The sequence below is a fragment of the Camelus dromedarius genome, chromosome 18 (assembly GCF_036321535.1).
Source record: "Camelus dromedarius isolate mCamDro1 chromosome 18, mCamDro1.pat, whole genome shotgun sequence".
Classification (NCBI taxonomy): Eukaryota; Metazoa; Chordata; class Mammalia; order Artiodactyla; family Camelidae; genus Camelus; species Camelus dromedarius.
Genome location: NC_087453.1, coordinates 19,480,358 through 19,508,278, shown reverse-complemented (window position 1 = coordinate 19,508,278; position 27,921 = coordinate 19,480,358). Strand labels below are relative to the sequence as shown.

Genomic DNA, 27,921 nt, shown 5'->3' with positions numbered 1-27,921 from the left:
TTGGATCCTGATTCAAACAAACTACGTTTATAAAATAATTTTTAAAATCTGAACATTAATTGGGTAAATGTTCAAACATTTGAACGTGAATTGACTTATTAAGGAATAACTACTGATTTTTGTAGGTGTGTTTGGAGGTACATTCTGAAATACTTAAGGATGAAATGATAATGATGCTTGGGATATCCTAAATAATCTAGTGTGGATATAAATGAAATAAGGCTGGTCATGAGTTGACTGTCTTTGAAGCTGGGTTTGTTGAAGCTGAGTGATAAGTACATGTTCTCTCTACTTTTATCCTGTTCTCTCTACTTTTGCTTATTGTAAATTTTCCATAATTCCAAGTTTAAAAACTCACTTCCTCAGAGGCCTTCCCTGACCACCCTGTCTAAGGTAGATTACCTCTCCCCAATATTTCTAGCACAGCATCCTATTTTCTTCATAGCACTTATCATGATGTTATTTTATATATCCACTAGATTATTTCTCTGTTAGAATTTAGTTTCCATGAGAACAAAAACTCTTTGCTTTGTTCACTGCTAAACCCTGGGGCAGGGGCTGGCACACAAAGGTGCTTAATAAAATCTCTGATGCATGGAAGGATAGATGGATAGATGCACAGAACAAAGGGCAGAAGCACAGGCTGGGACAAGAACTAACACAGAAAATTAGAAATAAACCCCAAAGGGAGGTGTGGCTAAGATGGCAAAGTAGGAAGACCCTGTGCTTACCTCCTCCCATAGGCACACCAAAATTATAACCATTTACAGAGAAATTATCTATGAGAATGACCTGAAGACTAGCAGAAAAGATTTCCCACAACTAAAGACATAAGAAGGAACCACAATGAGATGGGCAGAGGGTGCAGAGAATCAGTGTAGTCAAGACCTACACCCCCATTAGGTGACCCACAAACAGGATAATCACAATTGCAAAAGTTCTCCCCAAGGAGCGAGGGGTCTGAGCCCCACATCAGGCTCCCCAGCCCAGGGATCTTTGTACCAAGAAGATGAGCCCCCAGAATGTCTGACTTTGAAGGCCAGCAGGGCTTTTGTACAAGAAAGCCAGAGGGCTGTCAGGAACAGAAACTCCACTCTTAAAGGACCCACACAAAATCTCACATGAAATATAGTCAACAATACTGTAACAACTTTGTAGGGTGACAGATGGTAACTAGACTTATCATGGTGATCATTTTGTAATGTATAAAAATATCTAACAACTATGCTGTACACTCAGAACTAATATAATACTATAAGTCAACTATACTTCAATTAAAAAATAAAAAATGAAAAATCACCCCTCACCCCCCACAAAAGGAACTAACAAATACATTTAGAACACCCTCCCCAAAGATCCAGAAAATGGGAACCTTGAAAGGAAGGGAGCTTCAAATATCAACCCCTGGGGTCTTTGGAGCCAGCTGACTTTAAGTTTAGCTGTTTCTCCAACCGTAGGAGAAAAGTAATCAGATTCGCAATTGTTTTTAGCTACGAACCCTCTCTTTGAGTGAAATCTAATGAAACAACCCAACATGTAAAATAGAAGACTATGATAGTCAAAAGCAGATTTATTCTTATAGTTTAGTTTCAAAAACAAACAAACAAAAAAATCATCCAGTGGTTACGAGGAATCTAGGAAAACCTGTCCCAGTAATGCCAGCTTCGAGGTGAAGGGTTGACTAGGGCAGCTGAGAAGTGGGATTTTCTGCTTGGCAGACTTCTCCCTTGCCTGGTCATGGTTTTCAGGTGAGGAGGGTGGTTCTGGCCCTGCTGGGGGTTCCCATGGCCCGGAGCTCATCGTTTTTTTCTGAAATCTCGACCTATTTCGTTTGAGAGAGTAGAATTCCCTCATCAAATCTTCCACTTCCCACTGTTCTTCCTTCAGCCTCCGGCAACAGTGCAGGGCAGCAGGGTCGATGGGGTGGGCTTCTGTGTTGAAGATGTAACCCCCAGCCCCCAGGATGCACTCCCCGTAGGGGGTTATCACTGCATCGAAGGTGGAGCCATTGTTGTGGATGAAGTTGGTCGGGTCAAACAGCAGGTAGAGGTATTTCACAGTCTCGGCCAGGAAGAAGGACTCCATCCGGTTGTCAAGCTTGTGGTCTCGCAGATCTTTGATCTTCCACGTAGGAGAGGGAAGCAAGTCAGAACAGCCTCAGAGTGCAGCAGAGAGGGTCAGGGGAGGTCCATTAGGAATTCCCGCTCTGCCATTAAGTGGCCTAGAGGCTTTGGGAAGATCACTTAACTTTTCAGAGCTTTTCCCTTTTCCCAGCCGTCATCATCTCTCACCTGGGTTATCACAACTTTCAACTGGGCTTCCTGCTTCCATCCTTACTCTAATGTATATTTATGTTGTAAGTCTTACCTGTCACTTCTCCACTGAAAACCCTCTGTTGATACCCCATTTCCCAAAGACTAAAATTCAACCCCTTATCACGGCCTACCATGTCCTTCGTGATGTGGCTCTGCTCCCTCCCTGACCTCATCTCTTCCCACTCTCTCCACCCGGCCTTTCTGTTCTGTGGACAAACACGCTGCCACCCTGGTTCTGTGCATTGGTGTTCTTTCAGCCCGGAGCGCTCTCCTTCAGACATCCTCCCAGCAAGCTCCTCTGCTTCCTTCAAGTCTTTGCTCAAATGCTGCCTCATCAGAACGGTCTTCCCTGGCTTCCCTATGTGACAATCTCCCATCCCATTTATCCCATCCTTTTGTGATTATAAACATTGATCTAATCATCCCCTTTCATGCCGTAAAAATGTAGCATCATTTACTTAGCTATTCCTCCCTTCATGGACATTAAGGTGGTTACCAAGTTTTTGCTCATATAAGCAACCAATTAGGAATCTTTATGAAGAAAAATTCATACTGAGCTTACAGTCAGGGATGAGTAAGTATACTTGCTGCAAACATTTATTTCAGATTCTCAGAATTAGTGATACATTTTGTTAAACAAAACTAAGTCTCAGTAGACATCTATTTTACACAAAAAAAGTAACTCAAGTATGAACTTGATGTACCGAGAATTATGATTCTCTTGCCCTGTTTGCCAAAGGCCAAGGACTCAGATGCCTGTTCCCATGATCCACTTTGGAAGGGCTCCAAAGAGCTTCATTTTCATGGAAATAAGTCAAGAGTTCCTAAGGCCCCAGTGGGCTCATCCACTTTGGCTCTTCACAAAATACAACATATTAGAAACTAAAACATATCATTGTTTCACTTTTCCCCTACACATATAAGTCTTTTGTTTAAAAATATGTATCTGTTTTACTTAAAGGATATAATCACGTTATAACTTTTTGACAAAGAAAGGCTTTTTGTTTGTTTTTGATTCCATACCCTAAAAAAGCCACTGAAGGTGAATTTTCTTCCAGACTATTCTCTTACACATCTGGTTTTTACATGTCCACAACCACTGTTTAATATTTATATCTTGCCTGCTTGGGTCCTCCAAGGATGTGACATGGCTCTCACCCTTGACCCTTTCAATCCATTCTCCACAGAGCAGCAAGAGTGATCTTTCCAAAATACAAATCAGAGTATGCTACTACTCTGCTGTAAATCCTAACAATGTTTCTCATTCCAGGCAGAACAAAATCCAAGCTCTTCCCCACAGCTCATACAACGTGATCTAGCCCCTGCCTACCTCTGGGACTCTATTTTCTCCACTTTCCTCCTTGCTCACGCCCTTCCAGCCACACTGGCCTTCTTTCTGTCTCCCAGATACACATTCATTGTTTTTCCTACTAAAATGTCAGCTCAGGGGCTTGGTCTTTCTTCATTGCTATAACCCTCAGCATCTGGCCCGTGAAAGACACTCAATAGATATCCATGAGACCAGGAGGGCTGTTTCGTTAAGGATCCCCTGGTTTGCATTTAAGGCTGTGGGACTCCGTACTTCCCTTCTAGAATCCATTTTATAGACCTTTTCACAGAACGTTTCACAAAGTAGCCTATCCAGACAGCTAAAGGATCTCTGAAGCAGGGAGAATGCCAAGGGCATGGAGTCAAGTCCCCGGGAACTAATCCTAGCTCCACCTCTACTAGTGATGTGACCTTCAACAAGGCTCCGACCTTCTGTTCTTCAGCCTCCCCATCTACAAAATGAAGGCACTGCTGACCTCTCTAAGGTCTCTTCTGGTGCTAATATACCAGAGGCTCTTCAGCAGCAGGGGGAGACATTTCCCAACTTTGGGGCCCATGGAAATACTTACTGTAGCAAATCCACACTCCACCTTGCTGATTTTTTCAATGGATTCCACAGCATCTCTTCCGAGTTCTAAGAGGGTGGGATCCCCCGTGGCACGGTAGAGGTACATTGCACTCTCAATAAGTTCTGCAAAGTTCAAAGCAGACCTTCCTTACTAGTGGCTGAGCAAGAAAGTCTTGGGGCCCAAATGGAGCAGTAAGAAACTCTTCCCCCCATACCTTGCCCACAGGGCCCCAACTAGGAGGAACACAGGACAACTCACTCAGTGCTGAGTTTTCAGAGCCACTATACCCGAAGTCTGAAGCTTAGTGGAGACCAGCATTAAAATGGACCACGGATTCCCATCCCAAGGGAGATACAGACATCCAGGCTCTGGGATAGGGGAGATGGCAGAGGCTGCTGCCTATCTCCTAATATCTGTTCCCTCCTTCTTCCTTAGTAATAGAGTATCTAATTTTATCCAAGCACATGGCTGCCTAGATTAACAACTATTCCCAGCAAGTAGGTGTGGGATTGAGGTCCCTGACACCAAACAGAACCATATAAAACCTGAAAATCAGAGAGAAGTAAATTTCTGTTTTTAATTAAGCCACTACTTTTTCTCTGTCACTTACAGTCTAACTTAATCCTAAAACTTGAAAGAGTATGAGCCTGTCATTATAAGGCCCTTCCCAAGATGGGATAGACAACAAGATGAAGGTTAAGACATTCAAAGGTCAACCTTCAGGTCGGGGGTTATAGCTCAGTGGTAGAGCGTGTACTTGGCATGCATGAGGTCCTGAGTTCAATCCTCAGTGCCTCTGTTAAGGGAAAATAAAATAAAATAATTTTTTAAAAAGAGTCAACTTTCAATCCAGCAAAGATGCAGCCATCAGTTCATTGTGCCCAGAACAACCGGAATGTGACCTTCAGACCTGGGCCCCACCGTAAGAATATTGGTCAACAGGAGTTGGTCCAGATGAGAATATTTATTCCAGAGAAAAGAAAACCCAGCAAAATGTGTTTGCTGCTTTCAGATACCTAGAGGGCTGTTATGGAAAAGAAAGATTTGACTTCTAGAGTGGGCCTCATGGGCAGAAGCTGTAACTCCATAGACTTTTCTCCTTCATCTGTCTTTTCTCAGGGAGGAAAGATCTACTTTCCTCTGCCTATACCAACCTCTCCTCCTCATGTTCTACTTCCTATTTCCTCTTGGGTCTTGATCAGCACTCTTCTCCGATTTCGATTTCTTATTTTTGGAGAAAAAAAAATCTCTGCCTATGTCCCCAGTTTTCTCCTACTTCTCCCCTACTTTACCCCACAGGCCTCTAGACACTAGCTAATCTAACTGCTCATATTCAAAGACACGGATTTGGGGCACATTTACGAGATGAACACACTGTGCATGTCCAAAGACAGAAAAGGTGGAGCCCTCGTGGGAAGTCTCTCCTTATGCTTCTCACAGCTGGCAAGCTCAGTGCACCCAGGGCCAAGCATCTTGTTTCTTGTTTTCTCTTCCTCACACTTGGGCCTACATGTGCTAGGAATTGCTTTAATTTCCTGTATATCTGGCCAACTCTCTTGAAGAGAGAGACAACCCAAGGTTTAGATTTGGACTTAGGGGGAAGTAAAGGCCCTCAGAGGCTTTTAGGCTAGGTTCTGTATTCCAATACTGCTGATCAGATGCAGGTACCAGAGCATTAGGCACTGGCCGGTCTAACTATAGAACAGGACCGTTATCTCCCAGTCACTATTATTTTGGGGTAGGAAGGGTGACTGGCCTAAGGCATTACTGGATTCCTGGCTGTGGTGCTTACTTTCCACTGATGCCTTCCTGCCAGCCTATCCTGCAAACGGAACAGGTTGCCTCTGTAAGCAGCGAGCCTCCATCACTGGCAGTAACTGAACAAAGATTAGATAACCAGTTGGCAGGGCTATTACAGGGGGACTTCGATTAGAGGACCTCTCAGGTTCCCTCTACCCCTGAGAATGCACAAGCCTAAGTCTTTCTTACATTTAGTCCCAAACCTTGTCTTCATTTCATCTATTTGTAACACAGGATACAGTACCTTCTGAGCATTTTCTCTTTTTCAAAAAAAAGAAAAAAAGCCCTGAGAAATAACAAAAACAGCAGGGGAGGGTATAGCTCAAGTGGTAGAGCACATGCTTAGCATACACAAGGTCGTGGGTTCAATTCCCAGTACCTCCGTTAAAAAATAAATAAATAAAAACTTAATTAACTACCCACCTCAAAAAAAAAAAAAAAAAGGAAATACCAAAAATGGCAGCCTCTAAGGAGTCAAAAGTGACTTGCTCTTTCCAGTTGTTACTTCCTCTTCTGTTCCTCCTCTAAGACTCCCACAACAATTACTTAGAGAAGGAAGGAAGTTGGGTAGAGGAGGGCAGAATGTGCAGAAGCCACTAGAAGGCCCATCCCACAGCTAAAAGGCATTCAGGTGGGAAGAGTCTAAGACAATAATAACCTAACCTATTTAGGGGTAGGGGTGACCATGTGCTGAATAAGCTTCCTTCCTCCATCCCCCTTTCCCTTCCCCTCCTCACAGTGTTTAACTTTCCTTCAGTGAATCAGAAAATCAGAGCTGGAAAGGAACTTGGGAGATTTATCTAGTGTGTAGTCCCTTCCTTCTTGACATCTTGACTTCTGACCTGCAAATGGGGAGGTGGACAAGAATGGATGATTCATTCCTGAATTCCACTCCAAAGTTCCAACATTCATTCCACAGATGCATAATTTATCTGACCTGACCCAGTGATTTACGAAGTTTGCCTGCACGTCTGAAATCCTGATGGCAGGAACTCAAAAGGAGTCAACTTGGCTTTTTCCAGCTCACTCATTCATTCAAGTGTGAAAGAGCATATGATGTACTGGGTTCCAGTCCCAGCTCCTACACTTAACAGCTGGCATTTCAACCTACTATGCTTCAGTTTGCTTCTCTGAAAATATAGGGATAAATAATTCCCAGCAGGAAAACCACCCAGAGCCACTGGAAGAAGGAGATGGGAAAAAAAGGATGTGTGGGCACCTGATAGACAAAGAGCCTCATAGAAACATGAGGATTTGGGGTTTGGAGAATCAGAGTCTGTGGGCTGGTGTTGGGTCAGAGATGCTGCTTACCTGGCCGAAGTGGGTAGCCCTCCCGCTTCTCCACTGTATATCCCTGAGGAATGTTGTAGAATTCTGGGAGCCCCCCAAACTGCTTCCATACGGTGTAGTAGTTGAGGAAGGTCCTCATGGCATTGTCAATGTCCCCAATGAGGCTCTGGAAAAGAGAAGTGGCTGTCAGGCAAGCAGCCACCAGGCAGAAAACCCACATACAAAACCCCACATACACCCTCAGCGAAAAGAGAAAGCAAGGGCTTTGGAGCCAAAAAGACCTACGATCAATCCCTGAGTTGGCCGTTTACTCACTGTGCAGCCTCAGACCAGATACTTAACTTCTTTGAGCTTCATCTATAACATGCAAAATACAACGTATATTTTACATTGTTTTGAGGGACAGAGGTTGTATACATAGTCCCTGCCCACCAGCACGTGCTTGGTCAATGCTGGCTACTAAAGTTTTTAAATAGGTAAGTTAGCCATCTGATTCAAAATTCTAAGAAAGGAAAAAGGTTGACTGTATAAGTCTCACTCCCATCCTAACCCCAGTGGATAACCATTTTGTATTAGTTTGTAAACATAAGCAAAGATGTATGAGTATATGTTATTTCTCTCACATTAAATATAGCTTATCAAATACACTGTTCTGTAGTTTCCTTTACTCATTTAACAATATATCTTGATTTTTTTCCATGTAAGTACATAAAGTACTCCCTCCTCCTATTCATATAGTTGCATAGTATTCTATTGCTTGGACCATAATTTAATTAGTTCCCTATTGATAGCTAGTTGGCTTGTTTCCAATCTTTTGCTATTTGCTATAACAATCAATGCTGCAATAAATAACCCTGCACATACGTCACCTCAAACATATGTCAGGCATATCTGTAAGATGAACTTCCAGAATTAGGATTGCTGAGTCAGAGGATATATGCATTCGTAATTTTACTAGTTGTTCCTAAGTAACTATTAATATAAACTCACAGGGAAACAGCTGACTTCCTTGACATCTCCACTGGATGTCTCAGGGACAGAACAAACTTAACATTTCCCAAACAAAATTCTTAGTTCCCTGATTCTCCCACAAAGTTGCCTCCCTACTCTCATCTCTTTCCCTTCGCGGGAAATGGCACCATCTTCCAATGATTTACTCCGACCAGATACCTGGTGGCCATCCTTGACTCCTCCCTCCTCCCTCTTCCCCCATCCCTACGTCCATTCCATCAGAAACTCCTATCAATTCCCTCTGTGCAGCCTCAGGACTCTTCTCTCTTTATCTCCAGAGCCACCACTTGTACACTAACATCTTGCACTGGGATGACCTCAAAGGCCCCCTCACTGGTCCCACCATGTCTTCTCTAGCCCACTCTTCCCAAGATGGCCAGAGTAACTGCCTTCCTACATACTACAGACCTCAGTGGCTTTCCATGGGCTCAGAGTAAACTCAAGACACCTCACCACGGCCCTCAAGGCCCTGTGCAATCTGATCACTGCAGACCTTCCAGTGACCAATCTTTCCCTTCCCCAGACTGTGGCCATTCTGTTTTTCTGTCTGATAAACACCCTACTCTTTCCTGTTGCAGGACCTTCACACATCATGTTTCCTTTGCCTGGAACATCATCCCCACCCCATTCTTCACATTTCAGCTTGAGCATCACCACCTGAGAGGTCTTCTTGTCTAAAGCAGGTCCCCATCCAATAGTCTCTCTTTTAGCCTCTCATTTGTTTCCTTCATTGCAACTTATTATTTTACGAATTTGTCTAAGTTTTTCTTTGTGTCTCACTCTCTATAAACTTCATGAGGGCAGGGCCTGGAATACGGCAGGCACTCAAATGTTTCTTGAGTAAATGAACAAATTTAACATCTATAAGCCTCCTTTCTTCGTCTATGAAACAACGCTTACCTTGGTGTGTTGTGATGATTCTGTGTAAAATGCCTGGCACAGAAATCACTCTTCCATAAATATTTAATTTATCACCTTTATGTGCCAGACAGCCTGCTAGGCACTGAAGAGATTAGCATTATTATAACCTTACAGAGAAATACCCCAGGACCCCTTCCCAAGCCAGGAAAAGTCCCACACACAGCACACAAATCCTGTGCAAATTGAGATGGCACAGGGTGATACATACATACAAGGAATATTATTCAGCCTTAAAAAGAAGGAAATTCTGATACATGCTATAAGCATGAAACTTGAGGACATTACGCTAAATAAAATAAGCCAGTCATCAGAAGACAGAAGCTGTATGATTCCACTTATATGAACTACCTAGAGTAATCAAAATCATAAAGATAGAAAATATAATCGTGGTTGTCAGGGACTGGGGAGAGAGAATGGGGAGTTAGTGTTTAGAAAGTACAGAATTTCAGTTTTACAAGATGAAAAGAGTTATAGGGATGGACGGTGGTGCTGGTTACACGACAATCTGAACATACTAAATGCCGTTGAACTGTACACTTAAAATGGCTAAGATGGTAAATTGTATATTATGTGTATTTTACCACCATAAATAAAAAGAGGAAAAAAATAAAATCATTTATTTTTTCTTCCATTATTGGGTATTTAGACCATTTCTAGTTTTTCTTTGTCATGAACTTTGTTGCTAGGAATATCTGTACACAGGCTATATCTTTCCTTCTTGAATCATTTCCCTGGGAACACTCACAGAAATGAAATTATGTAAAGTCACAGGGTGTGAGGGTGTGATCAGTTCTATGGCTGGGTTGTACAATCAGGTTTTCCAAAAGGGATTTAGTCACAAATAGTTTTAAGGAGATAGATTTCCAGATCCTCAACTTTCCTAAAATGGATCTGCCTGAAAAGATGCTTGTAACACAAAGGCAGGCTATCCATTCTCACTGTCCCTTCCACAAGTGTCCTTCTACTGTTTTTACAAAAGCAAGGTGTACCCATTAACAACTTCCAACCTTACTGTGGAACATAATCCTGGGATATAAAAACTTCCTTGACCACTAATCTAGGTTAAATTTAAAGTATTAGTTTGGGTGTTGAGAAAAATGAATGGCTCTAACCACTGGGTAACAAATCCTTCTACAAATCAGATGGCTTTCAAGTCTTTGCTTTCAAGAAATTGAAAGAGGAACTGGTCAAGTTGTCAGCAGAGAGATCATTAAAAATAATTTTTGGTGACAGGTCATTGTGATTTTTTTAATCATATAAAGACTGATCATATAATATTGCCACCTTTGCAGGTCAAAAATGGTTGGGTGCTGGCAATTTTATATGATTCAATCTGTTAACTCAATGATTTCAAAGAACTAAATGATACTGCAATAATCAAATTCCTGCCATCTCCATCTACTTATTTCTGTGCATAGATTCCTCAGCACTTACAACTAAAGAAATTAAAAGCAGGAATAAAATTGATGCTTAACTGTGCCCCGTTTTAGCAATATGCATTTATTCATGCACAAATACATGAGCTACTTAAAAATAAAAAAAGCCCCCAAAATCTCATTAAGGAATGCACTTCCAATAAAATTGCTTTCAGGTTTATAATTATCAAAAATTATAAGCTGTAAATGTTGGTTTAATCTTTACATACTAACTAATGATAAATAAATCCAGAAGAAAATAAATTTAATACTCATAGCCTATGATCACAGGAAACTTCAAAATATTTTAAATTTCTATGTATGGACAAATTTTGTCACAGAAGCATATGATAGAGTGGTCAATAAAATGCTTTCAGCATAAAATATAATAATTAGGATAAAATCTCGTTGGGGTAGTAGAATAGAAATATGAGTTGGAGGAGAAAAAGGAATGGTATGCAACTATTAAAACTCATAAGATTAAAAACCTGCAAGGGACTCTATAATTTTTCAAAATTGTTTTAGGGGACACTGAAGCAATAAAATTTGAAGATCTTGGAAGGGTTGGACCAATATTTAATATTATCAACAACTTCCCTCTGAGCCTGTTTCCCCATCTGTAAAATGAGAGGGTTGGCTAAAAGTATACAATGGGGAACTAGTTAAATAAATGGCAGTATGTCTGTTCCCTGGAATAAATGCAACTCTTTAAAAAAGTAAAATTGATCTATGTGTATCAATAAAGAATGAGCTCCAAGATATAATCAGTAAAAAAGAGCATAACTGGGACATTGTGCTGTACACCAGAAATTGACACGTTGTAATTGACTGTGCTTCAATTTAAAAAAAGAACAAAAATGCTCCTATTTATGTAAAGAAAAAAAGGGAGATAGGAATATGTATATATATATATTTTTATGTATATGGATTTCTGGAAAGATACACAAAAAACTGGTACTAAGGGCTGGATCGGGGAGAGTATCTCAGGGTGGGGACTTGAGACTTATTTACCACTATATTCCTTTGTGTGCTTTAAATATTTACCACCATCTACATGTTAGTACTGTCTCTTAAGATGAAAAAAAAAACTATTTTATAAAAATATTTTGCTACACCTAGGGGGCAGATGAGATGGGCTCCAAGATCCCTTCCAGCTGCAACTCTCTCAGACTGTGTAATAGAAAAACATAACGATTGGCAGGCAGGCGGCCCCAGCTGCTTTCACGCCATTTCTCAAGAATGAGGATGTGTGACAGAGATGTCCAGCGGAGAAATGGGTGTTGCCAATGGCTATTACTGCCCAGCCTGGAAAGACACTGTCTGCTTTATTTTAAGCAGTACAACATTTCATAGCAAACTGGAAGCTCAGTTTCTGACACCTTAAAGCTCCCCTTGGAAAATTCTGTTTGGCAGAAACTTAAATCTGCCTAATTCACTCTAAGCCTCTCTTCCATCCCCAAATCACCCCTCCAATAAAAGTACTCAAACAACCACAGTATCTTATTTGACTTACACATCAGAATGAGCTTGCTTTGCCAGCCACCCTCTCTGACCACTCCTACCTGAAGACCAGGCCAGTAGGCCTCCAGAGACTGGAAGACCGGCATGGACACAGTCCCCTTGTACATCTGCACCCACAGGTACCAGTCATCAAAGTGGGTATAATTCCGAATGGCTTTGTTATACTCTGCAGTGGAGATAAGATAATGGACACATCAGTGATTAGGGAGATGAAAGGTAAGCTTTGACAACAGCAGCATAGACTTAAACTTTTGATGACCTAGCCTCGAGGTAGACTAGGATGCAAGGAGGCACAGAGGAAGGAGCACAGGTTCTGGTGTCAGACTTCCAGGCTCAAATTCCAGCTCCAGCTTTTACCACTTGCTAGCTGTGACTTTGGACAAGTTTTTCCCTCTTAAGCCTATCTTATTAACTATAAAGTGGGGAGAGTAATGTTATATACCTCATGGGATTGTTCAGTCATTTATTCACTCAACAATATTCACCAAGCACCTATTAGGTGCCAGGCATCTAAGGGGTGGCAAACAAGACAAAGTCTGGCCCTCAGGGAGTTGCCACTCTAGTGGGAACTTGAATTTAAAACTCCCCCTCGACTGTAAATCCATGAGAGCTAGGACTTTATTTTGTTCACTGCAGAATCCCTAACATGAAGATCGTATGTAATAAACATGCACAATAAATATCTGAATGAAAGAAGTACCAAATACACATGCAAATAAATAAGACAATCTCAAATAGTGTTGTAGGAATTAATGAAACAGTCCATGTTCAGTGCTTGGCACAGCCCTTGACACCTCAGTGGTATTCAATACATATTTGCTGAATAAATGAATGGTAGCTATAACTACTAGGTGCCCAACAACTTCTTAATATCATTATCACTAGTGTCTAAGGGCCTGGAGGGTAACATGTTTTTATTCAATAGGCATGAATCTACTAGCTACCTCGTGCAAAGCACTGTGGGAAACGCAAAGATTAATAAGGCCGGATGCAGCAGTCAGCTGGTAGAACTGTCACTGTGACGACAGCTGACCGCAAGAAAGATGTTGATGGCCCTCAATTCTGAGGAAGGATCAAGCTATTTCTTGAGCAAAGTGATATTTAAGCTGAACCTTGAAGGGTGAACAGAATTTGGACACAGAAAATTAGGAGCAAAGGTGTTCTAGACAAAGGAAACACCACATGCAATGGCCAGGAAATAAAAAATCCAAGGCTGTGCACTGAGAAGGCAGCACAGTTCCGTTGGCTCTTGCACAAAAGCATGAGGAGGTGCCGTGACATCACGTGGGCAGTATAAGTCCATGGAGGCTCTGAATGCAGACTCAGGTATTCAGAACTGATTCTGTAGGTGCTTGGGAGCCACTGACAGTTTAGAAATAAACTACATGTTAACAGGAAAAACCATGGGGAGAGCCCCCTTGCCCTGCCCTTTTTACCTAGGAACATGGCCATGAGCTTCTTATCCTGAAGCAGGATCGCTCCTTTCACCAGATACTCAAAGTAGGAGTCCACGCCAGCCCCGATGCCCGCGTCCTGGGCCACCCACTTGCCAGTGAGCACATCGATGTGGTTGCCAACCTGGGAGAGAGACATGTGGTCCCAAAGGAGAGCCCAAGACCAAACAACGCTGACTGCCCTGATCTCCCCACACCCCTGACTGCCTCGTGAGATGCAAGGCAGGAATCCCAGTGCTTCTTGGGAGACATGCAGGCTATAAGCGTACAGGGCTGGGGGGCAAGCCTGGATATTGGCCAGCTCTCCTACATATCTGTACAGCGGAGAGGCACCTCCTGCACATTTAAGAGGACTTAATTATACACACTGGTCAGAAAATGGAAAAAGAGCAATGACTTGGAGTGTTTATGCCCTGTCTAGAGTGAGTGTGAACTGGGAGATGAGAACTTGCTGTTTTCACAATGTCTCAGACTTCTCAGCCCCCAGCATGTGACGCCAGTATATAAAGACACAAGACATACATTATATATTTCCATAAATCAACGCTGGAAGGACACCTAAGAAACTGATAGACGGGTTGCTTGTAAGGAGAGGGACTGGGAAGCTGGGGGACAGGGCCTCACAGATGGCACTGGGTGCTTTTCCATATCCCCTGACTTATGAACCATGTAAAACCATTTGAAAACAAATTTTAAGGATCTAAAAGAGGGGATATGTTGTCTATACAACTTAGACCCCAGTGGAAGCTGGTAACTTCACCCAGTACTCGATCAAAGAAATAGCTAATTGTTCTGTGTTGGTTTGGGTCCCCCCAGGGGCAGACCCTCAGCAAGGAAGACAGGAAGTAGCTGATTTGTAAGGTGAGTCCCTGGGAACTGTGGTAGAAGGGGGTGAAAGTGAGGCAGGGCGGGGAGGCAGCCCACAAAGCGAGTGCCAACAGGCAAGTTACCATCATGGGAACTGCAGCTCCATCCCGCTGGGCAGCTCTAGGAGTCAGTGTAATGCACACGTCTCTGCATTGTCCTATCCGAGGGGCGGGAATTGGGGTGATTAGCCACAAACTCCCATCAGTATCAGTCACTGAGAACTGCTCTGGGGTAGCATTAAGTCCTGGCACTTCCAGCCAAGAGCGGGCAGAGCAGGATCCAGGCACCAGAAGGCCAGTAAGCAAAGAGACATGGGTGATGGCAGTTGGCAGGCCAGTGTGCACAAAAAATGGTTAGGGCTGAGAAGATGTGAGTGGGGCAGCCATGAAGTCCACTGAGGTTCCAGTGCTTGAAAAAACACTGCCTGTGTCAGACTTACTGAGGGAGTGACTACAGGTCTCCAGAGTGGCACCTTCTTAAGGAATTTTCAAGCTCACATAGAACCAGACTTTGCATAAATACACCTCCACTTGAATCACTTTCAGACAATGCTGTCTTTATCTGTCATAATGACTCAGCAAGGAGGTCTTAATACGTCAGCGTGCCTGCTGAAGTAACTGTGGGTCAGAAAGGTTGAGTGACTTGCCCAGGGTGATACAGTTTCAATGTAGTGAAGCCAGGGCTCAAATCCAGTTCTGACTAAATCGAGTGCTATTTCCTGGACAGCTTTGGCTCAGTTACTGTTAGTTTCACTGGATTATCCAGTTGAGGAGCTGAAACCCACCTTAGAGATCACCTGGCCCAAAGTGTGTTAAATTTCCATGGGTTAACAGGTTTGGAGAAAAAAGGGAAGCTCTGGGGTCAGATAAGTTCTTGAAATGTTGAGGTAAGCAAAGTTAAGTAGACGTAGTTATCACAGGATTTCATAACCTTTAACCTGCTTATGTTCATTTGGACTCTCCAGAAAAGGGATTCTAGATACAGTGTGGCCCAATATTGACCAGGAATCATTTTTCCATAGAACAACCATTCAATGTTACTCAGAATTGGTTTTAAGAAATACAGTTTTATAAACAAAAAACAGTAAAAATGAGGGCCAGATAGGCTGACAATCTAAGGTCAGCGAGTGAGTCAGGGGCATGAAGCAGATGACCCACTTCCTAGAACTCAGAGAAGCTCAAGGAGTCAAAGCTTAACACAGCTCCCTTTCCTGCCAGAGGAAGTGCACTCAAGCTCTCCCCCTCTCTGTGCCAAAGCATGAATTAGAGGCTTGGTCTACTTTCGGTGTCATGAGCCTAAGTCTTGGACCACTCCTGAGGTCATCCTTAGTTTCCTTTGGCTGGATTCCAACTTATTGCTCAGAGCCCCAAGCCTCAAATGCAGGGGCCAAGGTGGTCCACTTGGCCAGACAGGAAGGATGGCAGCAGACTTACCAGCCCAATATCTGACCGGCTCTCCCAGAGGCGCATCAGAGCCACCCTGGCCACTTCTTCGAACACAGGGTCACCAGTGAGGCTGCTCAGGGTGGCAAATTCCACAATAAAGGTCCCGATTCCTGCCGTACAGGTGACAGGAGTCTCTCCTGGGTTCACGCCATGAAGCAGGTTCACTGTTCCATACGGCATGCCAGTGGGGGTCTGGAAGGCTGAACAATCGAAGAATTAAGAACCCAGACAGGAGCAGGGAGGTAGGGATGGCTGGACAGAGGCCCAAAGGCTGTGGCCTTGGCCAGCGCTTCCCTCTCTATCTTCTGAGTGATCTGCTAGAGACTGAGCCAGAGAAGGATAAATGTCACAACTGGAGGGCTTTTAGTGGCCACCTAACCCAGATGCCGCCAAAAACTGCTCCACGTGTCTTAGGCTCTTGCCTGTGGTGAGGAGGGAAGCAGTGGGCTACACTCTATGTTATCACTCTCTACACATGCTCACTTCAGCTAGAGCAGCTCTACTTTACTTATTTAATACAATGCCTTCAGAGGACAACTTTGTGTAAAGCAGATGGGCCATAAGCCATAGGCAGTAGTGCGGGCTGGTGTGACAATGAAGAAACTGATCATTTTTTTTTTTTAAGAATTTTTGAAACATTTGTTCAGTGTCCTTTTATTTATTTACTTTTATTTTTAATGAAGGTACTGGAGATTGAACCCAGGACCTCATGCATGCTAAGCATACGCTCTACCACTGAGCTATACCCACTGCCCCCCTGCCCCATTCATATCTTTTTAAAACACCATTCCGACCAAATGAAACATATCTGCAGACCATAAACAGAGGAGCCAGTTTAAGATCTCTGCTCTAAAGAAAGAACTTTAGGGGTCGTGGTATTAAAGGGGGAAAAAAGGATATAAACCACTGGACTGCTGATAAAGTTCAATCCTCAATTCACAGGTAGGAAAAGTCATGCTTATAAAGAGGTGACTCAAAGGTCACACAGAGAGAGCCAAATGGAGCTGGAAGGGGAATGACTGCCATATGCCCACTCCCTTTCCCCTCCCCCCCCCATAGGCCCAGGGCCCTGCCCACCCCACCCTAATGCCTCCCAGTTCAAGGCAAGGAACTTGCCAGAGGCAGAGATTTCCTCTCGAGCTGAAAGGTCAGACAACCCCAGAGAAACCAATGCGTCACCAAACTGTGAACAAGGTTGTCAAAACTTCCAAGAACCACGAGGTCCAGCAGCTTTACTGTAAGAGGAGAAGCCTGCTATCCGGCAGACGTAAGTGGCAAGCAAGGAGAATTCAAGTCATGACCAAGGAGGGTTCAAAGGAATTGTTCAGGGAAGTCAGGCAGGGTTAAAAAGACAGGGAGTGACCAATCCTGTTTCTCAGCCTGGATGGTAGATACATTGCTGCTGGCTTCAATATTTCTATTCTCAATACAAAAAAAAATTTTTTTAATGACCAAAATAAAACGAAGGGAGTGACTAGGCTGAGTTTCCTCTATGGACGAGTCACACCAGACATGATGTTTGTAGGGAGACATGCAGGCCATGAGCAAGATCAGAACCCAGCTTGCTCCAGTCTCCTCGGCTCTTCCCCAAGGATGAGAGGCAAGTACTGCGTGAAAGGGAGAAGGGAGATGGACAAGTGGCTGGTGGAAAGCACAAGGTGACGTGTTTGGGTGTGAACGGCTCTCAGAGCCTCCACCACACCCTGATGAGAACACAGTGTCCAACTGATGCAGCCGAGCCCAGCCACTGTCCCACTGGACAAACACTGAGGCTTGGCCTGCAGCCCTGGACACGGCTGAGCTACAAAACAAGTCGCTCTCATTTCAACTGTGTTTGAGATTCTCCAAGAACGTTTTCCTTTCTAACCTCATTTTATGCCTCCCCAAAGGGAGGCAGGAATAACAACACCCACTTGATAGACAGGGAAACTGACCGGGGGGAGGAAGGGTGGCTTGGTCAAAATATTGGCTGGCAGAGCTGAGTCTAGAACCTGAGGTCCCCAATGCTCAGACCAAGGTTCTTCTCTGGAAGCCTTTAATTCCAGCCATATGTGGACCTGGGAGGAGGCAAAAGCACTCACTGAAATAAGGGCAAGAGCCTTCCACACACCAGGCTGGCCTTCAGCCCTCCCTGCAAACAGTAATGAGGTCAGCTCATCCATCCTAGTTCAGCCCTCAAAATGCCCAGGACTCTTCTCCACATTGGATGCCTAGAGGTAGAAATACCAAGTTTCAGGTGAGAAACACCAGGAAATAAATAATTCAGCAATGTCACTCTTGTCTCCAGCAAGAGAAGCAGGACCTACTGGACTTCATCTCTGCCCCATCTTGGTGTGGGTCTTACCTGGGAGGAGTTTTCGGGCTGCCTCCTCAGCCATCCTCAGGAGAGGTCCAGAGCAGGGCCATCCGGCCTCCACTTCCACTCCAGCCTTCTTTGATAGCAGGTGAGCAGACAGAAGTCCTCCTACCACTACAGATGGTACAAAAGCCAAGCGTCAGAGTCCCAAAGACCTTCCCCTTGTGCAAATTAAACCTAAATACTTTGTTCGGTGGCTCACTGGGAAGGGGCTAGAGCCACCTAGAGACAGAATAGTCCTTAACCCACCAAATTGGTACAGTGCTAAGTTTACAAAGTTTTTTTTTCTTGGTGGGTCACAAAAACAATGGCTATCTTTTTTTTAGTCCCTACTGTACACCAAGCACTAGGTACTATCATGCCCTCTTCAGACGAAGATGCTGAGGTTCAGAGAGGTTGACTGACTTGCTCTGGATCATCCATCTAGTAGGTGGTAGAGCCAGGTCTGTCTGACTCCACTGCACTTGGTCCCAAAGCCCATACTCATTGTACTTGGTCACTGTCCTCCAAGCCCCCCAAGACCAAGGAAGGGAGAGAAGGATACTTATTACTTTCATTTTATTCATTTATCTATTTCAATATATTATATACTATTTAGGACATAAAAAGACACAAAGGGTATATAGCTGGAAATATGGCCAAACAGATATCTCAAATGGTCCTCCCCCTAAAAAAAATTAGTGACCTTGAGCTTCAGTTTTCCCCTCCTCCTGATCAACAAGGAATAAGAGACAAAGGCAGGACCTACCCAAAGTGTGGAGTCTGATAAAAGATCCCTCCATAAAACTGGGATCTGGAAGAAGTACATACTCCGTGTAAGGTTGAATTAATGAAAAATTGTGCTCTACACTGGAATCTGACACAACATTGTAAAATGACTATAACTCAATAAAAAAAAAAAGTTAAAGGTTCCTAACGCTCAGACCAAGGATCTTCTCTGGAAGCCTTTTATTCCAGCCATATGTGGGCCTGGGAGGAGCCTTCAGCCACATGGCAGTAGTAAATAAAATACATATCTGGAAAAACTCACATTCGACCAAGGCCTCAAAGAACCCCACAGATAAAGTCTAGACAATAAGCATACATTAAAATATAAACAGATCATGAAACATACACAGAAACAAAGCATTATGAGTAAGGGCCAGCAGAAAAAACAGCAAGACAAGACTTCAGATATTGGAATTATCAGACACAGAACACAAAATAAGTACGTGTAATATGTTTAAAGAAATAAAAGAAAGGTTGGAATACATGAGTAAGTAGCAAGAAATTATAAAAGTGATCAAGCCTATTTATAAAAGAACCAAACAGAATTTCTAAAAATTAAATATATAATAATTAAAATTTTTTTAATTTAAAATTATATAGATAGATTTAACAGCAGATAAGATATACCTGAAGAGAGGATTTGTGGGCTTGAAGACAAACTCAAAAAAAATTATTCAAAATGAAACACAGAGAGACAAAATGCTTTAAAAAAAATACAGAAGGGACCTGGAGGATACAGTAAGAAGGTATTATACATTTCTGATTGGAGTTCTAAAAAGAGAAGAGGTAAAAATGGGGGAGAGGCAATATTTGAAGAGAAAATAGTTCAGAATTTTCTAAAACTAATGAATATACCAATTCTTAGATCCAGGAATCCCAAGCAAAATAATAAAGAGAAATCCACATTTATATATATAAAATGATAAAAATGCAGAACACCACAGGCAAAAAAGCAGCCAGAGTCCATGTAATAGTGACTGTTAAAGCTGAGTGATGGGTACATCCAGTTCATTATACTGTTTTCTCTAGTTTTTTTGTATTTTTGAAATTTTCCAAACTTCAAAAAGTTGCCAAAACTTTAAAAAGTTTTTAAAAAGAGGGGGCAGTCAGAGTGAAGAGGAAAAAAAAAAACAGATTATCTACAAAGAAATAACAATTAGATGGACAGATTACTTCTCAACAATGACAATAAGATCAGAAGACAATAGAAAAATTTCTTCAACATGCTAAGACCAAAAAATCATCCACCGGGAGGTGGGAAGGCACTGGGATTTCAAAACGTAGAACAGATAAACAAGATTGTACTGTGTAGCACAGGGAAATATATACAGGATCTTGTGGTGGCTCACAGCGAAAAAGAATGTGACAATGAATGTACGTATGTTCGTGTATTACTGAAAAATTGTGCTCTACACTGGAATTTGACAAAACATTGTAAAATGACTATAACTCAACAAAAAATGTTTGTATATAAAAAAAAATCATCTGCCAGGAGCCATATGCCCTGCAAAAATATCCCCAGAGACCAAACAAAGACAATGAGATAAAGACATTTTCATACAAACAAAGCTGGGAAAGTTTGCCAAGAACACACCTGCACTAAAGGACATTCTAAAGGAAATACTTCAGGTAGAAGGAAGGGGATCACAGGTATAAGGTCTGAGACACAAGAAGAAAAGATGGCCCAAAAAGTGGTAAATATATGAGTAAATCTAAAACTTCAACTATACAGATCAACAATAATGTGTGGATGGCTTAAAACAAATAATTAAAATATGTAGCTATAGCATACAGGTAAGGATATCCTCAGAGCCAGGTTTTGTACTATTCAGGAGGAGAATAATTTTTCATTAATTTTAAATTTCGTTATGCTTGTTGAATTTTCTAGGAGAACTATTTAATCAGCTAGATACTGTGTGTAATTTCTAAGTTAGTAAGAGGAAAATGGAATAAGAGAATATGGAGTCAATCTAAAGAAGGCATAAAAAAGAAAAAGGACCTAAAGGAGATCAGATAAACAGCACAAAGTAGTACCATAGAAATGAATGCAAATACATCAGTAATTTCACTAAATGTAAATAGATTAAATGCTTCAGTTAAAAGAGGATTATCAGAATGGATAAACAAAATATAGTATGTAAATTACAAAAGATACGTTTAATCATAAAAATACAGGAAGACTGAAAATAAAAGAGAAGTAAAAGACACTCTGGGCAAATGTCAACCAAAAGAAAGCTGATATATATTCATATTAGAAACTAAGGTATAAAGACAACCTTAATTTATAGACGAGAAATCAAGCTCAGAAGTTCTCTGACACAGCAATGAGCATGGCCTCAAACTCTGGTCTGATTCTAAGCCAGGATTTCATACTGCTGTCCCTCTGCTCTCTAGTCTTTTTTTTTTTTTAATTATTTATCACATAACAGTAATAGAATCATTGCAAATTACATACAAAATAAAGATGATCAAAATAAGGAGGAAAAAAATGTAACTCTGCCATCCAGAGGTAACAGCTGTTAAGCCACTGGTGGTCTAGAAGCTCACTGAAAATAAGAGTTGTGCTAGCTTTGTAAGAATCATTGGGGATCTGCTAAAATACTGGTCCTAGAGCCAACCCAGAGATCCCAATTCATTAGATTTAGAGTGGAGTCTAGACATGTGAACTTTTTAAAAGGTCCCAAGTAGTTCTGATGGGCAGCCAGGTTTGGAAATTAATACTGTAGACTTGCACTGTGTAAAATGGTAATACAGTAATCATTAACCACTTGTCACTATTTAAAATTAAATTCATTAAAATAAAATGAAATGAAAAATTCAGCTCTTCAGTTACAGGAGACATATTTCAAATGTTCAATAGCCACATGTGGCTAGTAGCTACTGTACTGGACAACACAGATATAAAACATTTCCATCATCAGCACAGAAAGTTCTATTGGCAGAAAGCTCCAAGAAGGCAAGGATTACATCTTTCTTGCTCGTGGCTGAATGCCTAATACCAAATGTATGTTAAATACGTGAGTAATTTTGGCAAATTTCTCTTCAATCTTTTCTCTGTCCCCTGCTCACTTTCATGTCTGAAACGGATGAGCGATCCCAAGACCTCCCACTCCACCTTTCAGGAGGGAAGAAGAGCCCTGTCAGTCTGGTTTGAGTCAAGTGCCCTGGTAGGGCTGGCCCTTAAGATCCTATTTACCATCTCTTGGCTTACACAGAAGCCAAAATTCCACATTCTCCTTTCTTCCAAGGGCCGTAGAAGGCAGTCCTCACCTCGGATGTTGGTTTCAAACACAGAGGCGTTCACATCAATATCAAAGTCCACGTTGTCCTGGAGTACTTCAACCACTCTTTGGAATTCTGAGACATTCCCCAAAATCTGGAGGAAAGAGAAACCTGACAGTGAGGCTCTCAGGCTTGTAGGCACTGAAGATGCCAGATTCAGACTCTAGGACCCTATCTCATGTGACTCTCACTTATTTAACATAAGATTTGCAGTTTCTGTTCTAGGACTAATGATAATAGGAGAAAACACTGAGAGTTAATAATCATTCAGATTCAATATCAAGAGACTGGTTAAGGAAATTCTTCGGTACCAATTTAAGAATCCTTATGTACTTATATAAATGGAAATAATATAAGGAGCGTAGACCACATAAGGAAATCTTAGTTTGACATTTTCAGTGGGTATCTGTTGTTTTTAATCTTGTCACATTCATCCTTGTGGAAAATACTACAGGTTGGTTGGACCAATACTGATTTACAACTCCTTTACCCTTGTAGCTTCCAGCCATCAAGACTAGAAATCCAGATACTTGTTTTCTCAGCCTTCTTTGCTGCTAGAGGTGATTGTATAACCAGCAAATTCTGAGCCTTGAGAAGTCTACTGGGGGCACTTCTCAGAAAGCTTCTGTTTCCCTAATAAAAAGGGACAAGGCACAGCTGGCATGGCTTTTACTCTTGGACCATGAGGTACAAGCATGAGAATGAAAGTCAATATACTAATGATGGTAGAATGGAAGGATACAAAGAGCTTGGGTCCCTGATGGCACAGTTGAGCAGCTGACCCAGTGCTAAAGATTACCTTCCAATTCTCTTTTACTTGAGAAAATTACTTTTTGTTTAAACCATGAGCCAAATGCAATCCTAATACCTTTTATTCTGACAATAGTGCCCGTACTTTCCCTTGAGGAATCACCCTTCTTCTACAGTTACTCTTGGAATTAGAAGAAGCTGACTCCATCCCTTCAGCTCCAAGTATGGGCATTTCACCTGGACCAGCCAGCATTCTATATCCCTTGGCCACATGATGGGTTCAGGGATAGATGTGTGACCCAGGCCAGACCAATAAGACTCAGTCCCTGGAATTAATAGAAAAGGACTAATCCTCTCCACACACAGGTTACTGAATAAGTGGAATGGAAGTCTGGAGTTACTGTTGACTACCCTGCCAGCTTACAGAGAGCCTGAGAATACAGCCAGCAAAGAAGGCAGAAATAAGAGACAGAAAAAGAGATTCCTAATGACACTGTTTATCTGGAACCAGCTAGGACTCAGGCCAGTCTTTACCTAGACTTTTTAGTTATATGACTCAGTAAATTTTCTTCCTGTCTAAATCAGTTTGATTTGAGTCTCTGTCACTTGCAACCAAAATAATCCTATCTCAGCATTCAAGGACCTCTGATTTAGACCCAATCTATCCTTCTGACCACGTTTCTCATTGTTCAGCTACCCTAGTCTCACTCACTTCAGCAAAACTGGACCCGCTATTCCCTGATGTTCTGCCTTCAGGTGTGCTGTTCCTTCTACCAGAAATCACACCTTGTATCTTCCCATTTCCAAAACCAACCTATTGTCTAAATGTCACCTTCTCTAGGAAGCCTTTGATTCCTCCAGCTGAAATTAACCTCCTCTTCCTTTCAAAGACTCCAGTAAGTTTATCCCAACTCTTAGGGCATCTATTTCTTACCACATGTCAAGAATCTCTGCATAGGCAGGAGCCTCACTCACTCCGGCATTCCCCCAGAGTGCTGAGTGCAGTCCATGAAGCAATTACTTACAAAATGTTTGCTGAATGATTATATGAATCCTTCTCCACAATGCAGCCAGAGATCTTCTCAAAACAGAAATCTCATCATTTCCTGACCTCTACTTGAGTAATCCCAGTGGCCTTCCATTGCCCTCAAATTAATGATCCAAATCCTTCACATAGTGAACAAAGACTTGCATTATCTGATCCCTCTCTATCCCTCCAGCTCCACTTTGCTTCTTCCTTTTCCTTCTCCACATTTCAGCCAAACTGGCCTTCCTTTAACTCACTGCACTTGCCACACTCTCTCCTGCCACAAGGACTTTGCACACACAGGCTGTTCCCTCTGCCTGGCCACTTTTTCCACCCCTGCTTCCTGAGTCAATACTCACTTCTCCTTCAGATCCCAACTTAAGTATCATCTCACTACTTTAGGAAAGTCTTTCCTGACCCCCTCACTCTAGGTCGTTTCACAGAACCATGTTCCTTTCTGACACGGCACTCACCTCAATTTGTAATTATATATTCTTTAGGGTCATTCTTTGTTGCCCTCACTTAAATCATAAACTCCAGGAAAGCAGGGACCATGTCTGCTTAAACTCACCATCATAACTCCAGAGCTTAGCCCTGTGCTTGGTACACAGTTGGCCCTCAACAATAAATAAATATTTGATGGATAGATAATATACAAATTTAAGCCTAAAAAAAAGCAGCTAAATTATATCTATAGAGTGATCACAAAACTATCATGTAAATATTATAAAAATGAGTAGGGGTGACAGAGAACCAGAAATAGTGAAATAGGGGGAAAGGTATGAAAATCTTTCTTGTGGTCTTTTTAAGGATGATGGTTAAAGCTTGGAATCATACAGAACTGGGTTCAAGTCCTAGCCCTGCCGTTTAATAACTGTGCACCCCAGCCAAACCATTCCCCCTTTCTATAGCATCAGATTTCTCAGCTGCAAAAAGAGATAAGGTACTTATCTCATGGGGTTGTTGGAAGCAATAAACAAGATAACACATGTAAAGCGCTTAGCACAAGCCCTACATGTAACACACTAACTGGTTACTGTCAGCATTTTTATTACTGAATTGACCATTAGAATGTAAGCCTCTGAAAACAAAGAGGGTATCAAAGCTTCTGTATCCCCCACAGAGTTATACAGGCTTATCATAGTTCTGTGTTTATAAGGTCCTCTAGAAACATTTGCTGCATAAATGAATCTGAATAAGTTGGAATTCATCATTTTCCTCTAGCTGGGCATCCAGAACCCGATGGTTCTAGAATCATAAGATGAAAAATAATAGGGCTAGGTGAAGAACTCATTTTTCACCCACAGTCAAGCTGCCAAAAGAGGAAGGATGTAGGTTATGCAATGTTGGAGAAAAAAGGAATAGATGAGACACTTACCAGCAAGGTGTCCAGAGCATCAATTAGAGTCAAGGAAAAACTGTGAAAGGACAAAAAAATCCCAGCTGCTTAGTAAGAAAATCAAACATCAAAAACTAAGGCTGCCCCAGATCAGACACTCCAAAAACTAACAAGAAAGGCACAGCAATATCTCTGCCAGTCCTACTGGCAGTCACAACAGAGAAGCCAGTGAAAATTGCTGGGAAACTCTGACCCATTTAAGGCACCTGGGAGGTGGGCTGCTGTGGCTGACTGTAGTTGAACATATCACCTACATTCTCTGGCATTCTCCTCTGCCATAGGGAGGCAGTATAAGATTGTATCTCAGAGCACAGGAATTTCCACATCTAGGAATTTATCTCACAGTGTGCAGAACTGTATGCTTGAGAACACTCATGGCAATATTGTATTTAGAACAGCAAAAAGCCAGAAATAACCCAAATGTACACCAGTTGAAGAGTGATTAACTAAACTGTAATACATTCAAACAGTGCAAAACAATGAGGTTGTCAAAAAGATTGTTATCAAGAGTTCTGTGGGCTAATGTGAAGATACTTAAACTGTGTATCTTTTAACTGTGTAAATGAAAATGACAAGGTACAGAAGAGGCTGTGTCGTATGTTTCTAACGGTATCTTCAAAAAGAGACATAGACAGAAAGCAGATTAGTAGTTTTTTGGCTCAGTGGTGGTGGAGGAATTAACTATAAAGGGCCACAAGGGAACTTTTTAGGGTGACAGAAATGTTCTCTACCTTGACTGTGACAGTGGTTACTATACACTTTAAATGGGTGCATTTTAGGTAAGTTACACCTTTAAGAAGTTAACTTAAAAACACACACATATACATACCTATATGATCATATAAACCAAAAGTATTTCTGGAAGGATATACAAGAAAGTTAACAGTAGTTGGAGTTCTAGGGCGTGGGAGATATTTATTTTTTATTATGTGACATTCACTGCTTGAATTTGCCATTTGCTTGTATTACTTTTTTCAACTAAAAAAACAAAAACCAGCACAAATTTTGTCTAGTTTACTTCTCTAGTCCTTAGCATATTCATTTGTAAAACAGAAATAACAGCACTTAACTCCTGGGGGTGCTAATTAAATGAGATGACACAAGTAAAATGGTTAGCACAGTGTTTAATCAATATCATCTTCAGCTAAATGCAGATTCCTCCCTCACTCAGCAAGGAAAAATACAGCATCCCATCTCTCATATATTTTTACTCTAGTGGAAGTAAGAAAGACAAACTAACAGACAAGTGAAATGATAGTATCAGAGAGTGAGAAGTGCCAGGAATAAAACAGGTGATTTGTGAGAGTGACCTGTTGGGGTTGGATAGTTAGGGGAACTGATGCTGAGGTGACATTTTGAGCTGAGATCTCAAGAAGCAGTCAGGGATGTGAGGGGGAAGTGTGTTTCAGTTACACTAACAAAGGCTCTGAAGTTTCCTGTTTGGGAGAGTTACATCCCCTCCTGGGCCTGTTTGCCCACTTATAACATGAAGGGGTTGGGTCTTCTGACTTCTGGAAGCCCTTCCACATATCCTAGACTCCAAGGATTTGCCCAGATCCCAACAGCTGATGCCTGTTACTGTTATGGCGGAAGCCCAGAGGTCCAGCCCACCAGGCTACCCCAGGCTTTTTCCACGATGGGATCCAACTTTCCAGGAGGCTGGGTGGATCCTGGTGTTGCTAGCCTGAACTGGAAAGAACGCGATCTCACCCTGGCTATGAGCTTTTCCGGAAACGGTAAGGAGACCATGAAGCCACCAGCCCCAGCAGACCCGCCCGCCTAGGACCGGACGGCCAGATCAAGGCCACCCCTTTGTTCCTCCCCTTGCACTACCTGCCCCAGGTGTCGTGCCCGTCACAGGTGAGAGGTCGCAGTTCGTCGTAGGGAAAGGCATTCTCCAGGTAGCTGTCGTAGGCGTGGTAGAACATGGCTTTAACTCGCTCCCTGGGGCGGGGTACGAGAAATAAGGCAGGGGACCACCAAACGAAACGAGACAGGGGAAAAGAAAAAAAAATAAGGCGGAAAATGGGAATCAGCACCTGATTTCTGCCGGGAGCCCAGTGGCGGGGTCCAAACAGGTCAGGATGGGGGTCCTGGGATGGAGGGAAAGGAAAGGGACCGGGTCTGCGCTTCCCATTCCCCAACTACGGAAAGTTGGGAGACTGGCCCCCTTCACCTGTAGTGGGCGGGGTCGGGCGCGGTGCCATCGGGGCCCGGTGCACCATGGTGCAGGGGCAGCAGCACGCAGAGGAGGCCAAACGGGACGAGCAGCCGGAAAGGCATAGAGTTCGTGTACTGTCAGCGCAGCCGCCGCAGCAGCAGCCACAACCCCCAGCTCATCCTGGGAACCTCTGCCGGTTCTTCCGGGAATTCGCGCCATGGCGCATGCGCGCTGATGAATC

General features: G+C 42.5%; 1 protein-coding gene across 3 annotated transcripts; it reads right to left on the bottom strand.

The window, feature by feature from the left end:
• Nucleotides 1–1,550: 1,550 nt before the first annotated feature.
• On the bottom strand, nucleotides 1,551–27,880 carry EDEM2 (ER degradation enhancing alpha-mannosidase like protein 2). Of its 3 annotated transcripts, none has more exons than XM_031433931.2 (12): nucleotides 27,696–27,880; nucleotides 27,353–27,463; nucleotides 25,499–25,538; nucleotides 22,332–22,437; nucleotides 19,042–19,086; nucleotides 18,282–18,407; nucleotides 15,926–16,137; nucleotides 13,608–13,749; nucleotides 12,213–12,337; nucleotides 7,325–7,469; nucleotides 4,214–4,335; nucleotides 1,551–2,121 (listed from the first exon to the last, which is right to left on the bottom strand). In XM_031433931.2, the coding sequence occupies exons 1-12, from the start codon at nucleotides 27,800–27,802 to the stop codon at nucleotides 1,624–1,626; spliced, it is 1,779 nt and encodes a 592-aa protein (XP_031289791.1). In that variant the 5' UTR covers nucleotides 27,803–27,880; the 3' UTR covers nucleotides 1,551–1,623. The 3 variants fall into 3 exon arrangements, with proteins under 3 accessions (XP_031289791.1, XP_031289792.1, XP_010973472.2); XM_031433932.2 differs by lacking the exon at nucleotides 27,696–27,880 and adding an exon at nucleotides 27,559–27,689; XM_010975170.3 differs by lacking the exon at nucleotides 19,042–19,086.
• Between the last annotated feature and the right edge of the window lie 41 nt (nucleotides 27,881–27,921).